The sequence below is a fragment of the Ornithodoros turicata genome, chromosome 7, assembly GCF_037126465.1.
Source record: "Ornithodoros turicata isolate Travis chromosome 7, ASM3712646v1, whole genome shotgun sequence".
Lineage (NCBI taxonomy): Eukaryota > Metazoa > Arthropoda > Arachnida > Ixodida > Argasidae > Ornithodoros > Ornithodoros turicata.
This window is the reverse complement of record NC_088207.1, coordinates 58,403,791-58,418,692: the sequence shown is the minus strand read 5'-3', so window position 1 is coordinate 58,418,692 and position 14,902 is coordinate 58,403,791. Positions and strand designations below refer to the sequence as shown.

At 44.2% G+C, this 14,902-nt stretch overlaps 1 protein-coding gene across 4 annotated transcripts in view; it reads right to left on the bottom strand.

The window, feature by feature from the left end:
* LOC135401734 (synaptotagmin-5-like) overlaps nucleotides 1-14,902 on the bottom strand; it is a 188,761-nt gene that overhangs the window by 17,908 nt on the left and 155,951 nt on the right. Inside the window, exon 1 of one of the 4 annotated variants that reach the window (XM_064634291.1) lies at nucleotides 14,355-14,438. The exons of the other annotated variants lie outside the window; for them this stretch is intronic. Within the exon in view, the coding sequence (XP_064490361.1) occupies nucleotides 14,355-14,414 (60 nt within the window). The 5' untranslated portion in view covers nucleotides 14,415-14,438. Of the gene's footprint in view, nucleotides 1-14,354; nucleotides 14,439-14,902 lie in introns of those variants that run through there. 4 annotated transcript variants of the gene reach the window in all.

Below are 14,902 nucleotides of genomic sequence, written 5' to 3'. Positions count from 1 at the left end.
CGGAAATAAAGTTTGTTGGAAACAACAGCTACAACAACAACAACAAAAGGCAATAATCGCAAAGTGTCTAGGTATCCTTTTCTAACTTAATAAGATTCATTTTTTCTGGCGGCAGCGACAAAGGCAACTGAGCTGCCTTTCGCGTTAATATGTCCGCAATCGAATTACCGTTCGCTAGCAACTTATCCGTGCCAAGCCAAGTGAATGAAATTAGAAGAAACCAGAAGAATCTCGAGGGCATTTATGGACTGTGCCTTCCTTCTTAGGGATTGCACACACGATGAGCTCTCGTAATAGTCTGAAGTTAAGTCCCAGTACCTCAAGGGGGCTGCTGACCAAAGCCTCTTGGAAATAAAAGAGCTTGAGGCGTGCCTTAGACTGGTCGAGAGGCAGGTAAGGACAAAGAATTGTCATTCAAAATGCGCGTGCTAGAAATTAATAACTCGTAATTCCTACGCTGTTCTGCGTCGCGACCTTGCTAACAATCGGTTTGCAGTATACACCGCAAATCCCGAAATTCCGTGATTTTTTTAAAATAAAAAGTCCCGGGATTTCGGTTCGTGAAAAATCGGGACAGCCGGGATTTCGGGATATTCCGGGTCCCAGCACTGGTCATGTCGTCCGCTACAAAATATCTTGTGGCATTTTCCGCAGGAATGTTCTGGAGAATGGCGGTCGTAGGAATAAACACGGTAACTCAGGTGCAACTCCTGTTCCTTCGTAATGTAACGGACCTATCTCAACGAGAGGCGTGCACTGCAGTCGCAGCTTGCCACCCTTGGCTGCCGCCCCTTCAACTTGTCGACCATCCTCGGCCCTTGGGACACCGCGGCCGACTCCTGGGCGGCCTTACGTCACGTGGTTGACTTCTTTGAGGCGACAGGCCTAAAGGACTCACTATGACCCCAGCAGCGCCCTCGGACACTCCCACCACCACGATCACGTCCAGCATCGTCATCGCCACTTCGATCATTCCCGTCATCTCTCATCGTCATCACTGATCATTGTCACCACTCATATTAGACCCCTAGCTATGGGGTAGCGTTCCACTCCTAGAGTGGAAAACCTCCCCACTTCATCATCGCAATATATATGTTGTTGTTGTTGTTCGTAATGTAATGTAACGTCGTAGTGGATGAAGCAATTAAACATCGAAGGACAAACACAACACCCAGTTGCAAGCTTCAGTCTTCTTATCACGTGATCTCTTTCTACAAAGTCGTCCTTCACACTTCCAAACGTTTCCTGCATAATACATGCGAGCGCATTGACCCGAAACAGAACTGAGTAGTGTGTCTCATTCCTATGCAACGAGAGCCACCCACGTACAACCTGAATTATACTCCCAAGCAAGAGAATGATGCAATTTTGAGGTAAGTGTCGCCCGACTCCTTCTTTTTCTTCATCACTATGGCAACTGACGTCGAAATTATGCGTGAGGATAGCTTTGAGGCTAGAAAGAAAATGCCGGGCCTTCCTTCTGTTCGGTAGAGCCCGTTATGATTCTTGTTCATTTTTCTTCTTCTTTTTGTGACATGTTTCTCTTTGCAAGAGACAACACACATCAAATTGTGTGTTGTCGCTACCAGTGTGGCGCGACTCCGTGCATGTGTAGGTTTTTGGAGAAATGTGCGGTTGTGCACATTGTTAGTAAGTGGTGGAAGAAAACTACATTGTGTTCTGAGTGGATACCGCGCACATCTTTCGAGAGGCAAAGCTAGATAAATTCATTTCTTTCAGTATTTTTTCTTTAAGACGACTTACAAAATGTTCCTGCTACTGTTGCTCAGTGATTTGGAGAGGGCGGTGCAAGCGTTTCTCGGTTTACGTGTCCCACACATGAAAACGTTCAATATGCAGCCCAAATCTTCAATAATGTCCACAATTAACCCGGACGCCATGTTCGCTCTGTCCGGGGCCCGCCCTTACTCCATGCAGCCTCCAAGTTTCTCCACGCTCAGAGAAAATCATGTAGAAATATGCTCGACTGTCAACGGACAGTCAGCAGCAGTATTAAATATATATAGATACGAGGGGTGCTCAAGTCAAACCGGGACTTTCTGTCTCCTGAGTGTACAAATGGCTCGTGCTACTTCTTTTTCGTCATTTCACACGCGACAGGCCTCCGCGTTCACCACGTAGTGGTCCAAAGTTTGTGCAAAACAGAAGACACGTGCTGGACAAGATGGCCGACAACGAATTGTCATGAAGTTTCTCGTGAATGAAGGCGTAAAGTCATCTGAAATTCACAGAAGACTTCAGGCTCAGTATGGCCACGATGCACTTAGCCGCAGCAAAGCATTCGAGTGGTGCAAACGGTTCCGAGACGGCCGTACATCAGTGCAGGACAATCCCGGCCGGGGCGGCTCAGAGCCCAGTGTCAGAGTTCCTGAGAACATCCAACTTGTGGAGCGCCTGATCCTCAAGGACCGACTGATAACATGTATCGAACTGGTTCGAAAGACGGACTTTTCTGTGGGAACGAAAACACACAGGAAAAACACACAGGAAAAAAAGAAAAAAAGGAAAAGACCGAAAATGACACACACGAAGCGCTGACCTTCAACAGAATATTTATTACAGCAGAATAGTCATCTTAAGTAGCCAGGTAATTTATCTCCCTTTCCGATTGGGTTTTGCTTGCACAACTGACACACTTGTCATCGAGCGTCCCAATTAGTTAGGATTCCAGGATTTGCCGCCCAACTTGATCTGCGTATCTTTCTTTCGCCTGGGTTTCTTGGAAGATGCCTTCGTTGCCTCTGTAGTAGAGTCGGTAACGCGTTTGCATGCTGAGCTAAAGATCGCGGGTTCAAACCCAGCCGAGGTGGGTAGAAACGTGGAGGAGGTAAACCATAGATCGAGAAGTTATCCGTCAAAAAGAACTAGTTACAAGTTAAGCTATCGTGTGAAAAATGTAAGTTAATAATGAAGTTCTTCAGCCTGAAATGTAACTCTCAGTTACGGAGTTACTTAAAAAAAAAGAACGAGTTACTTCCAAGTTACTTCGGACACAAAATAGCACTACACAGGTGCAGCGCGCGTGAGCAGTGGAGTTAGACTTTGAGTTGCCTGCGAAGGAGTGCAACACGCTTAGATCGTTTTCGTTTATGTCCAACAGTTTGAACGCTTTGCATCTTACTCCATGTGGGCGCACAATGGTTCTGCAGTGTCAGCGGTTCCGACTTCCTACATATAACACTGTCATTGATTGAATATCACGCTTTAGGGCATAAAATGCCACGAAAGAACCGAAGAGAAAGCAAGAAGATATGTGGACGTGAGTGAAAAGCGAACTAAAAGTAACATGGAACTTAGTTTAAGTTGCTTTGGCAAAATTACCTGAAAAAGAACGAGTTCCTCTGAAAGTTACCACGGCGCAAAAGTACCGAGTTAAGTTATAAGTTACCGAAAAAAGGAACTTAGTTACAGTAACGAGTTACCTGGAACTCTGAGGTTAACATTGCGTCCAGCACCGTGTCTCTCGGATATTTCCGGCGCACGTCAAAAGAACCCCGGGGGTTCGAAATTATCCACAGTCCTACCCTGCGTGACGTGCAACATGTCGCCATACTGTTTAGGCAGACAAACCTCACGTGTAACATGATGGCACCATTATTATGCCTTCTCATCCGCAATCTCTGAGGTTGAAGATAGACCGGAAGCCAGGGACATCATGACGAAACTTACACACACTTGGCTTAACGCAACAATGAAACAAAATATTTAATATGGCGTTTCGATGCCTGTTCGGGCATCATCATCGCGCATCACCGGTATGATGATGCCCGAACAGGCATCGAAACGTCATATTAAATTTTGTTTCAGCGTTGCGTTAAGCCAAGTGTGTGCAAGTTTCCTCAATCTCTGAGGTGGTAATAAAGATTGCCTTCCCCAGTCTTGGTCCTGTATTGATGCTCGTTCACGCGTGTGTTGACCCATGTACGATTTCTGACACGTGAGAGGAATTTCATAGACAAGCCCTTTTACACAGGAAACGGGAGCGTGTTTGTTCTCACATTGCCGGCCGCGCTGAGAGCTCCGAAAGAACCGATGCGAAGAGGCCATGTACCCGGCCTTTCACTTTTCCTTTTCTAAGCTTCCGCTGCATCATGGAATCCCGGTGAAAGGAAGATATTTGTATGCAGAACAAGTCGGGCGAGAAGTCCTGGAATCTCATCTAATTTGTAAGCTTGGAGACACGTGTATCAGTTGTTAAAGCGGAACCCTATCGGCAAGCGAGGTCACCGGTATTTTCTAAGAATCATGCGAAAAGGGTCGACTTCCGTGTCTAAACTAGCAGACGACGCGTGCTATGGGTGCTGAAGGTGAATGTGCCTGGATCGAGAAACATCTTTCGAAAGCGGCGAAGCGCGACAGTCACAACCTGACGAATAGACTGTGTTTTTCTGTGTGCGTAATTTACCGACGGTAAGCACGCACGTAATGTAACATTGAGTATAACGGCCGCAAGAAGCAATACCTGGCATTGTAGTCCTGAAGGGAATAGTCAGCCCTTCACAACAGCCACCCATACTGCTTCTGAAGCGACTGGGCGATCACAAAGCACCTTGCCCATCGGAACCTGTGACGCGCTTGACAGGGAGCGAGGACACTGAGGACACTGACGCCATTTCCGCACGAAATTGCCGGTGACCGGTTAAAGTTAGCGCTTCGTTGTGTGTCATTTTCGTTTGAATTTGATTTGAGTTGTAAAAGAAAAAATGGAGATGTTAGTCAAGGGACGTGTTTATTAAAGTTAGCTTCTCAATTCATTGTTTTTTGTTTTGTTTTTTCACTACAATCCGAGTGGAACTATGTATATTCATCGCCCAATGGGTCCTCACATGTCTCTGTTGTTGAATAGTACTATGCGTTCGGCATCAAGTGCCTTCGTTATATTCAGATTTTTATTTTTTAAGGCTACCAAAGACATTCCTATCATGGGTTACTGAACAATTGATTATCTTGGAGACCTCTTCGATGTGCTAAGTGAACACTTTGGTCTTCTCATAATTTCAATAAGCATATACTTTTATTTAATTTATTTTATTTCAACTTTACCGCTTTAATTACGGAGTTGTAAAAGGACTGAAAGGGTCTGACTTGGAGTTCCGGACAATTCTCACTCGATACTGATAGCCTTATCATCGCATCTCATCTTACAATTATACCCGTGACGTAACTGTGAGATTTAGCCGGCTCCCGTGCTTTGTAGTAGCCACCATCTCCATCTTTTTCTTTTGTAACTCTAATCTAATCTTGTGCACGCGTTCCAGAATAAGCAAATAACAATTCAAACTGAAATATCCTATCAAACATGTACGGTGGCCGTGTAAATATAAGAAAAGCCAACACAAAAATGCGCACATCGCTGAAAATGCTGCTCTTCAACCTAGCACGTTTTTTTTTATTACCTGACACTTTCCAAAACACAAAGAAAAAATAAACGAAGACCTATATAGCATAAGGCACACAACTCACGCACGTGCGCCATATTTCTACGCTCCTCTATTAGAATCTGGGACGCAGCTGCGTCTAAGGGAGCCACAGCTCAAATTTGAAAAGACAGCGGTTGCATTCAGGGAGGGCATGTTGCTCTACGAGCAAGCCTCACGGCAGTGATTGTTGCCATGGGAGATAACCCAGGCTTCCCCCTAATTTCTCTCCTTCTTAGCGAGGGATTATTCGTTGTGAAAGGCCCCCGGGGCTGGAATGGCGTCACGGTGCTCTAGATGCAGGGGAATTCTGTGCACGGCGATCATTATGCAGATAGCGTTTCTAGCTGGCAGGCCTGGAGCGGCGACAGGTGGTTAAGCGCAACTTGTGCGCTTTGGGGAACAAAAAAGAAGGAAAAATATGAGGGATGGAAAAAGGGAGGAATAAATGAGGAAAGAGATTTGTGCATCATATTTTTTTTTTTTTGTCTCGCGTTTCATCGGAAAATGACAGGACGAGTAACGTCATGAGAGAATTGAGGCAATTTTCGATCCGCGCTTTATTTCTTTGAATTGTGCGACGAGCGCTGGTTGACTTGCATACCGAGTTTTTAGAAGTAGAAATGTCGAAGGAAACCCTTTCGAATTTGGGGGTGCTCGGAGAGTTAATCGAAAAGATTGGGTAGCTCATTTATGTAAGATGCGATATCAAAAGCGAAATATCCCGCCTTTCATCTGCAACGTACCTGTGTTAGGAGCATGGGACATTTAGGTAGGCTTGGTTGCCTCGTAAATGAGCGTTAGCGTGTAGCGACTGTGGCACTTTATGATTGGCTTTTTCTTCTTATTTTTATCTCTTGTTTTTCTAAAGTCTACACCTTTAAGTAGAAACGCCTTCGAAATGCACTATTGCTGTTTTGCGTTGTTACTATTGTTGTTGTTACTGTTGCATCATGAGTTGTGGGCCTCTCCTGCTTGAGCCAGCAGTATCCATAAATAGAATAAAATAGGGACAACCACAGCGGAGTTCTGCCCGTAGCTTTATATAGGGCGAAGTGACTCTACGTGACATGCCACGTGACAGAAATGGGGGGGGGGGATCGCCGCACATTTAGACGCGTTTACCTTGTACGTATTTGCGAACGGTCATGTCATCAAGTAAAGCACACAGGCCACAAAATTGTTCGAGGGTATCAATAGCTTCGGGACTTTTATGTGACACAAGAAGCAGTGTGTGGCACAACGGAGCATTATTACATAAAACACTCGCCGTTCCCAAGGGCCGTGGGAGTATACGAAGCACGTGAAAAGACTACAAAATCTTTGGACGCTGTGGAACAAATGTGTTTCAAGCACTTTTGAGACACTTATGTATGCACTGCAGCTTCTCTTCAAAGCGCTGTAACCATCTGCACGACGTGCAAAAAGCAAAGGAAACTGATGAGAGCAACTACAAATCAATTTGCTTGAAGATAATGCGCGTCTACAGAGAGTGCAGAATACAGAAGCACACCTCATGGTCAATGAATGCAACTTTCCTCTGCCTAATTGGGAAGCTTATTTGTTTTCTTCTTTCGTCCTTGTTAATCATTTGGGCATGGCCGTGACGTGAAAATAGGCCTTGACGGAAGACAGAACAAAAGCCTACAAGCCTGAATAATAAAGATACGTCCACATATGCGCACTAAGGGAGCTTAGAAATGTATTTGCTCGAAAGGAAAGGAAAAACCGATTGTTCAAATCATTAAATTATCTGCTTCAGCCATTACAAGTCATGCGAGTTCATGCGAGATGAGGATTAGCTAGAGCATCGATCGTACGGGAGAGCCATGTGTAGAAAGACTTGGGAATGCGTAAAATGCGACTGAACATCAAGGGGAAAATACGGCCTGTCGTCTGCTTTGACCGAAAAGAGAGAGAGAGAGAGAGACATGATGACGAGAGAGATACATGATGATATGGGGATGACTTCCGCTCATTGAACAGAATGCTACCCCGAAGAAGGGAAAGCACGCGTCCAAGAATATGTTGTCAAATGTGAACAAACAAGAGCAGGATATGCATTTTCATTCCTCTCAACAACCCATATCTATCTGAATTAATTATTCAGGCTCTTTAGTAAGCGTGAGCAAAGTCGATATAGAACAAGTAATGTCTCGGTCTTGACTTTATGCTCATTCCTTTTTGTATAGCACTCCTCACAGAAACAAACGCAAGGACATCTGCTCCATCAAGAATGTACCCTGAGAGCACACCTTCAACGGATCCTTTTTTATGGAGTTATGAAAAATGAATCGCGTTGTACCTTTGTTTATTGATACAGCATGCTTGGTTTTGATGTCTAAATGTTATTTAATTAAATTATTATTTATGTAATTTAATTAAAAATGCGCGAATAGACAAACTATAAGCCCTACCTAGCCCACGAATGAGGATGTAGTCAGAATAGGATTCAAACGGTTAAAGGAACAAATACTTTTTTTTTTTTTGACGAGCTCTGCAAGGCTTTACACAAAAGTTCGTCAATAAAACTTGAATGCCCCTAATCGTTTCAACTCTGTAATAAAAATAAGTATTAGCGGACAGGACCTCGTGTAATTCTGCAAAGGACGGTCTGGCAATACCTGCCAGAAAACGATTTTCCCTGCCAGATAGAGAGTCCGTCAAAGTTTACTTTCGTTGAAGATATTACAATATATGACGCAGATACGTTGCAGCCACGGAGCAACATGCAGTTTAGAAGCTTATTTGAAGGAAGGCCGGAAATTTGATACGAAAGAGCTCAAGGTAAAACACCGCTACAAATGATAATAACCGCGTATATTACAGACGGGGCATACTAAACGCAGAGTGCCTCGCAAATTTCCGCGATAATGCGATATTGCACGCAAGAGATAACGCTCGTGTGTTTAAGGATAAGGCTTCGCTAAAAACAACGAAAAGGCATCAAGAGTACTCGAGTATAGCGAGCTCCTGTCATATTTGGAATATAGCATCATTACTCGCCGCAATAACAGCAACACTGTATTTGGAGAATGATGATTGGGATATTTAATTCCGATAGGCGGCGTACTTTACTCCATCGCTGGCTGTAATATGGTGAAAATATATACATCATTATTCGTATTCCGTCCAATAACAGAAGGAAAATTCGTTTGCAAATGCACGGCGAGCCAAGAACCAGAAGTTGCGAATGCAAAAATGCTTCCAGGAGAAGGTTGTGACCACCACAAAACGGCGTATGGCATAACTATATTTATAACGAGGCTACTTTAATGTGGTTCGAAAAATGGAGTGGTTCCACACACACAAACACACAAAGTGGGGAAAACATGATATTGTTTCCTTTCGTCATCATTTAATATGCCAGGTGGCTTCCCTCGCAGCTTTACGTCACTTCCGCGGCGTCTACGACTCAACGTCGCCTTCACACCCCCGTGTTCCGGGTTAAGCTGGGTTACAGTAACACGGCGCTGTGCTCAGCCTTCTACACCCTATAGCTACGATTCCCCATATGATCGAGGGCTGTGACCGGTACACGTGTGAACGCCGGGTGCTTCGACGCCAACTTGAGCTCCTTGACCTTCTTCAAATTTCTTATTTAGGTTCTTTATTAGTATTTAGCTTCTCCAAAGTACTTTGGCCCATGTAGCTCCCCTGCGCATCAGTGCCGGGCTCTTCGCTCCCTTTTTGCTTTCGTGCAAGCCACTGGCCTCCTCGCAGAGCTCTAAACAGAACTCCGACTTGTCGTCGCCCCTTTAAGCTCACCATTCATTCATCCTCTCATATTAACCTCTGTGAAGTGGGGCAGGGTCCTGTGGCTACCACGAGGAAACATCCCATGTCATCATCACTTCTTCATAATTTATTTTTGTTCCTTTCATGTGTTTCCTGGTGAATTCTTCTCTAGAAACCGAAAATTTTACCCTAAGATAAAAAAGAAGAAAAAAAAAGAAGAGAACAAAAGATATGCGTAGGTATTTTAGAAAGTGGTAGACTTTGTTTTATTTTTTTTTTGAGTGAGCGAAATTCTTCGCGACTGGATTGGATTGGAAAAGAAAGAAAAATATGGAGAGGTTAGTCCCGACCCAGTCAGAACTGGCTACTCCAAAACTGGCTACTGGCTTCTTCGCGACTCTTTCTCACCGTCTGATTATCTGCATTAAGAATTCAGATTCAGATATAAATATCTGAATTCATCAGATATGAGGAGCACATGCAATGTGCATTTCATGTACTTGTGTGATATTAAGTACCGCGTGGCCCTATACATAGCTTAAATTAAAGAAGCCACCAGATACAGATGAGAAGCTTTACAACTACGTTGTACGTACCTTTTTCATCGTGTTTATTTGACACATTTCTCGCAAAGAAAGTGTTGTAAAGCAAAAAGGCTGCTATCTCTCTTGCTCACTCTATTGAGTCAAAGTTTAGTGCTGCATTTTGCCAGGTCGTTTTTAAGGCAATGAGTCTCGAAGCGTGTCCCTCATTTCATGTTCACGCGTAAAACATGGCTGATCGCGTTCATTTGCTGACCTCAAAGTGTGCACAGCAAGTGGACTGCAAACTACGGTAAACTCAGTCTCGCAAAACTGCAGCAAGAGTAGTAGTCTCAGTCAACAGTAATGAAGAGAATAATGACAGCTACCCTAAGGAAGTCGCTGACCTCCGTCTGGCTGAGCTTTCCTTTGTTTTTCTTAATAAACATATCCCCCCCCCCCCCCCAAGGAAGTCAGTAAGAGAAAACTCTGTGCCTTCTAAAGCGTTCGATATTTCATTATTACGAGATCACGGCATTTCAAACCGTCTCAGTATGCTATTTCACAAATTTCTCAACGACGAATATCGTCTTTCCTATTGCATCAGTACCTAACATCATGAGTGAATAGCGGATCGAAGTTTTTAATGTGGAAGACTGACAACGTAATTAATGGCCCTGAACAACTGCACAATGTCCACGCTGCTTTTCGCAAGTGAGCGTTAATTGTTTTCGTGATATTCGATGCTCGCCAGAGTCAAGCACAAAGTTAAACGTTATTACATAACGTATGGCGGCATTTAGAGAACACGTTTATATTCATACGTGGCTGACGAAACACGATTTCGCTTCGACTGCATGAGGAAAGAACATGTTGATTGGTTAATGTCAGCATCGTATGACACGGAAATTAATTATTGAATCCGATAAGTGAGTATGTTTCATTTATCCTGAAAAGCAATCGAAAGATTATAACTGCGTGCAATAATTTCAGTGTCGTATTATGACAGGTGGTAATTGTAATATGGATTACTAGGTTCTGCATCTGGCATAACTGTCTCGGTATTTGCTTTATATTGAATTGCATTGGGTGAAGGAAAGCAAAATCTGTAATGGGTTGCGTATATCGTATCACAAGACCTGCAACAACTGCATTGCGGAAGACGGGGGCGAAGAAGTTTTCATTTTGCGCAGAAAAAATATAATTCGCACTTACTCTAGTTTACCCATAGTTGCACCAACTCCAACTCATCATCTACTCATCATCATCGTCACTTACTCTAGTGCAGATGTCGGCGACCGTTGGACTTTGGTTGGAAAGGCCTATAGCTGGCATGGTGTGTTCTAATGAACGTAATAAAGTAGGGGGGGGGGAGAGGAGTTAAAAAAGGGGATGTGTCTTCGGAGGCAAACTGACTGACAAAAGATCACTTTAAAAGGAATGAAAAATCCAAGGATTACTTCGTCTGCCCCAGTACCTTGAAGAAAATAAATATATATGATCATCCATATCGGTCGTATTTACTTTTCACAGAACTAATGTTTCTAGATGGTCGAAGTAGTAAAAAATAACAGTAACACACAATTGGCGCACGAAAACTTTGTAAAGTAGCCACTATACAGAGGACATTTCTCTTTGGCCAAGGCGGACGAGGGATCAAGTTCTAGTTCATCGATAATTGCAGAGGCTGAACCTATGTTTGAGCCTCACTGTCGACTAAGCAACGATGTAAAGTCAACGAGTGCCAGTGGTGGGGGCTCGAACCCATACCTCTGATATTACTGGTCAGGTGCGCAACTTGTATACCAACCGGACAGTCATCAATCTAGGACTGCGCTAGTCAGGCACGGAGAGCGATCAATTTTCAAGAAAGGTTACTTTCCGCTTACTTCGAGTTGCAATTCGTATAAAGAGGTGAGTAGTTTTCCCACTCGATGAAAACGGATACATTTTGATTAACATACGCGATGTCAAGCTTCAACACATGCGACGTAACGGGTGCATAAAATAGAGGTGTAGCCTTTCGTCGCCTATTTCAAGGTTGTCGTGCTAATGTTAATGCTTTCCTTCGATTTGTAGAATAGAATAGAAATAGAAAGTCCGATAGACAGTAGATTTGTCTCTGTTCGTGCATTTATTCTCATAGGTTAAAAATGTTCAGTACAGAATTCGTAGATTAGGCTCTGCTTCATGTACTTCTTCATACTAATGCGTACCTCCAAAACATACGCATCACCACTCTGCCTTCGTGTGCATTGCCGATTCACAAAAACGTGCAAACGCAACATCAGGCTTGTAAATTCTCCATTCATCATCGTAAGTGTATTTGTTCTTTTTGTTGCTGTTGTAAACTACGTCGACAGTAACTGTGACACCAGCACACATTAAGTGCTTACAGTTTACACAACACAACACGTTTCTCCAATTTATGCTTTCTTCCATTTGGCTGAACAAAAGCTAACATAATATCGTGGCAAATCGAGTATACAGCGAGGCTGTAGCTAATTTTGCCCGTAGACAAAGCCGTACTTCTGCTTGGTACCTCAATTGAAGAATACACGCATGCTTCATACAACACTATTTACAGCCGCATACGGGACGATAATAAATTGTAGAAATGCCACCCGACGCCTGTAAAGGCGGTCGACGGGGAGTCACGCTAAACGTCGTTTACAGATTCACAACGTCATGAATTTGTGATCGGACGTGATGGCCTTCGTAAACGTTTCATTCGCTCGCTGCAATAAACGAGGGTAGATAAGTGTGAGAATGGCATTCATCGCCGGTAACATATCAGGGAGCACAGAAGAATGATTTCTGCTCACAAAGTGCACCGGTGGGTATTCGTGAGTTTTCTAAACGTCACTGTAATAATTGTGAGTCGTTCCTGATTGTGCGCGTATCAAGTGTTGTTATAATTGTACGATCTTCAAGCCTAAATCTAAGTGTTTCTCGTGGACGAGAATATATGCGAATTCTAAGTTTAAGCAACAACAAAAATAATAATTCGGAAAATATTTGTACGGCCTGATGCTATACGGAGGCCTTTAAGGTTAGAGTTTGTGTCTAGCATTTGTCGTTTTTCGCATTGCACTAGAAGGATGTATGATTATACATATTGCAGTCACAGCCACAGTTATATCCTCTCTATGAATCCAGATCCCCTAATTGTTTCAATGTTTCCTGCTTGTCTGAAATAAGCGGAAGAGACCAGCGTACTGCAATATCGAATTGTTTTGTGGGCAATACTATCTGTCTAAGAAATACCCGGTGTCATCCTCACTTTTCCATCATTTATTGTTGTATCTGTGTAGACCAACATTCCCTTGTCCGACAACTGTTTTTTTTTTTGTGGAACTAAATGTTTTATGACCTCTACGAGGTCTGGCATCCGGAGAAGTGTGTAACAGTTGATCAGGGCAGTATGAATGAATGTAGGAAGACACTGGAGGTGCTCCTATGTCAATGTAATACATCTCCTGCCCTGCCTTGTCTCACCACTAGTTATAGCAGAACCCTTCGGAAGCAGGTCTTTCATGTTGGGTATCGAGAGGTAATATTTAACTATCTTTTAATGTACAGGCCATGCACCACATGCTGCAATCACTCACGATTCCGAAGCCATCCCACACAGGGGCAGACTTTCCCGAAAGAGTAAGCAACAGTGTTTCCTCCACATAGTGGATATTTCCTACGCACAAGGGTTCTACTTCACTTAACGTTTGCTCCCGTACTCAAAGAAAGCAATACTAGAGGAACCAAAACAGACACGGATGAAGAGGATTAAGGAAGCTTAGAGGCTGAACATATCGATACTCGGCCTCGAAAGCACAGAACGTTGCGCATGACGTCAGTGACATGGATGACCCGACAAAATGGAAGGTACCTATCACGGGGGACTTTGAGGTTCAATGTTAAAGGTTCAGGGTGGACGGCAAATGATAGTAGCGGAACACAACGGCCCTCTGTTGCCAGCCAATTCTGAATACCGTACGAGGTGACAGCAACTGTCGCTATCTCAGAAGTGAAGAGGCACATTAATAGGACATAAACCGATAAGAAATAAGCACAACGTATTGTGCATTGCTCCACTATCTTACAGTAGGTACCACATACACTGCACGTTGAGGATCGCGAACTGTCACATTGGCTGCAGCGAACGGACCACCAAAGTCTCAATCTCTTTCTAGCGGCGTGAAAATGTGTAATATACGTACAACGTATGTGCGCGCATTTTGAGAAGATGGTTGCCTATATCGAGCGACTGACGCTACAAGTTGCATCAATATCTGCCACCAATTTACGACGCCTCGACGTGCACTCTCCCCCCATTCGATTGGCTACCGTTCCCGGTGGACCTACGAAACCCGCCGAGCCCCAACCTTGCTCCGGTTAAAATCTCGATCACCCGCACCGTCTCATAACTGCACCATTGGAAACCTGCGTTGCACCTTTGCGGGTTCCGCGCCATCCTTTTGTTTTTGTTACTTTTCCCGCTTCCTCCTCTCTCTTTTCCCGCATCTGTCACGCATCGCATCAAGTGCTTCCCAATATGACGGTCTACCTGGCAGGTTTCGCCATCGGAATGTCACAGATGACGAACGTACGCAGTATTAGAGTTGGCTGCGCAAAGACGGGATACGTGAATGTCGCTCACCTTGAATGCCAAGCGCTTCCATTTGCTATCGCCACCCCAGCTTTTGGAGCGGGCCGCCATCTTGAATAGCTGGGGACGATGGGAAGGAAAGGAGACGGAGGAAGGAAAAGGTGGAGGGAAAAGAAACACGGCGAAAAAAGAAAGGGGGTTTGCAGAAGCGTGTTTCGTCTGCTAGACTTTGCTTTTTCCGACTTCTGCTTCGCGTGTTTCCCCTCTCCTTTGACGTATTGCAGTTAGAAGGTTGCAGAGACGATGCAGGACACGAGAGCCGAGGGCCCTTGCTCAATTTGCCTCCTGTTTAAAAATTCGTGGGGGGAAGGGGTTGCCTGACTGAGTTATCTGTGTGTGCGCGTTCTTCCTTGCATTGAAAAGCATCCGTGCCCTATTATTGAATGAGCCGGCAGTGTGAGAATGCGGCGCTCAGAATAGCGCATGCGAGAGTATAGGAACGTGAAGCATTCCTGCCAGATTGGGTTGCGCTGTTGGTGTGTGCGTAGATGTTTTGCATGTGAAAGGGGAGTACCTTTAAAAAAGTTTAGCAGATGGTC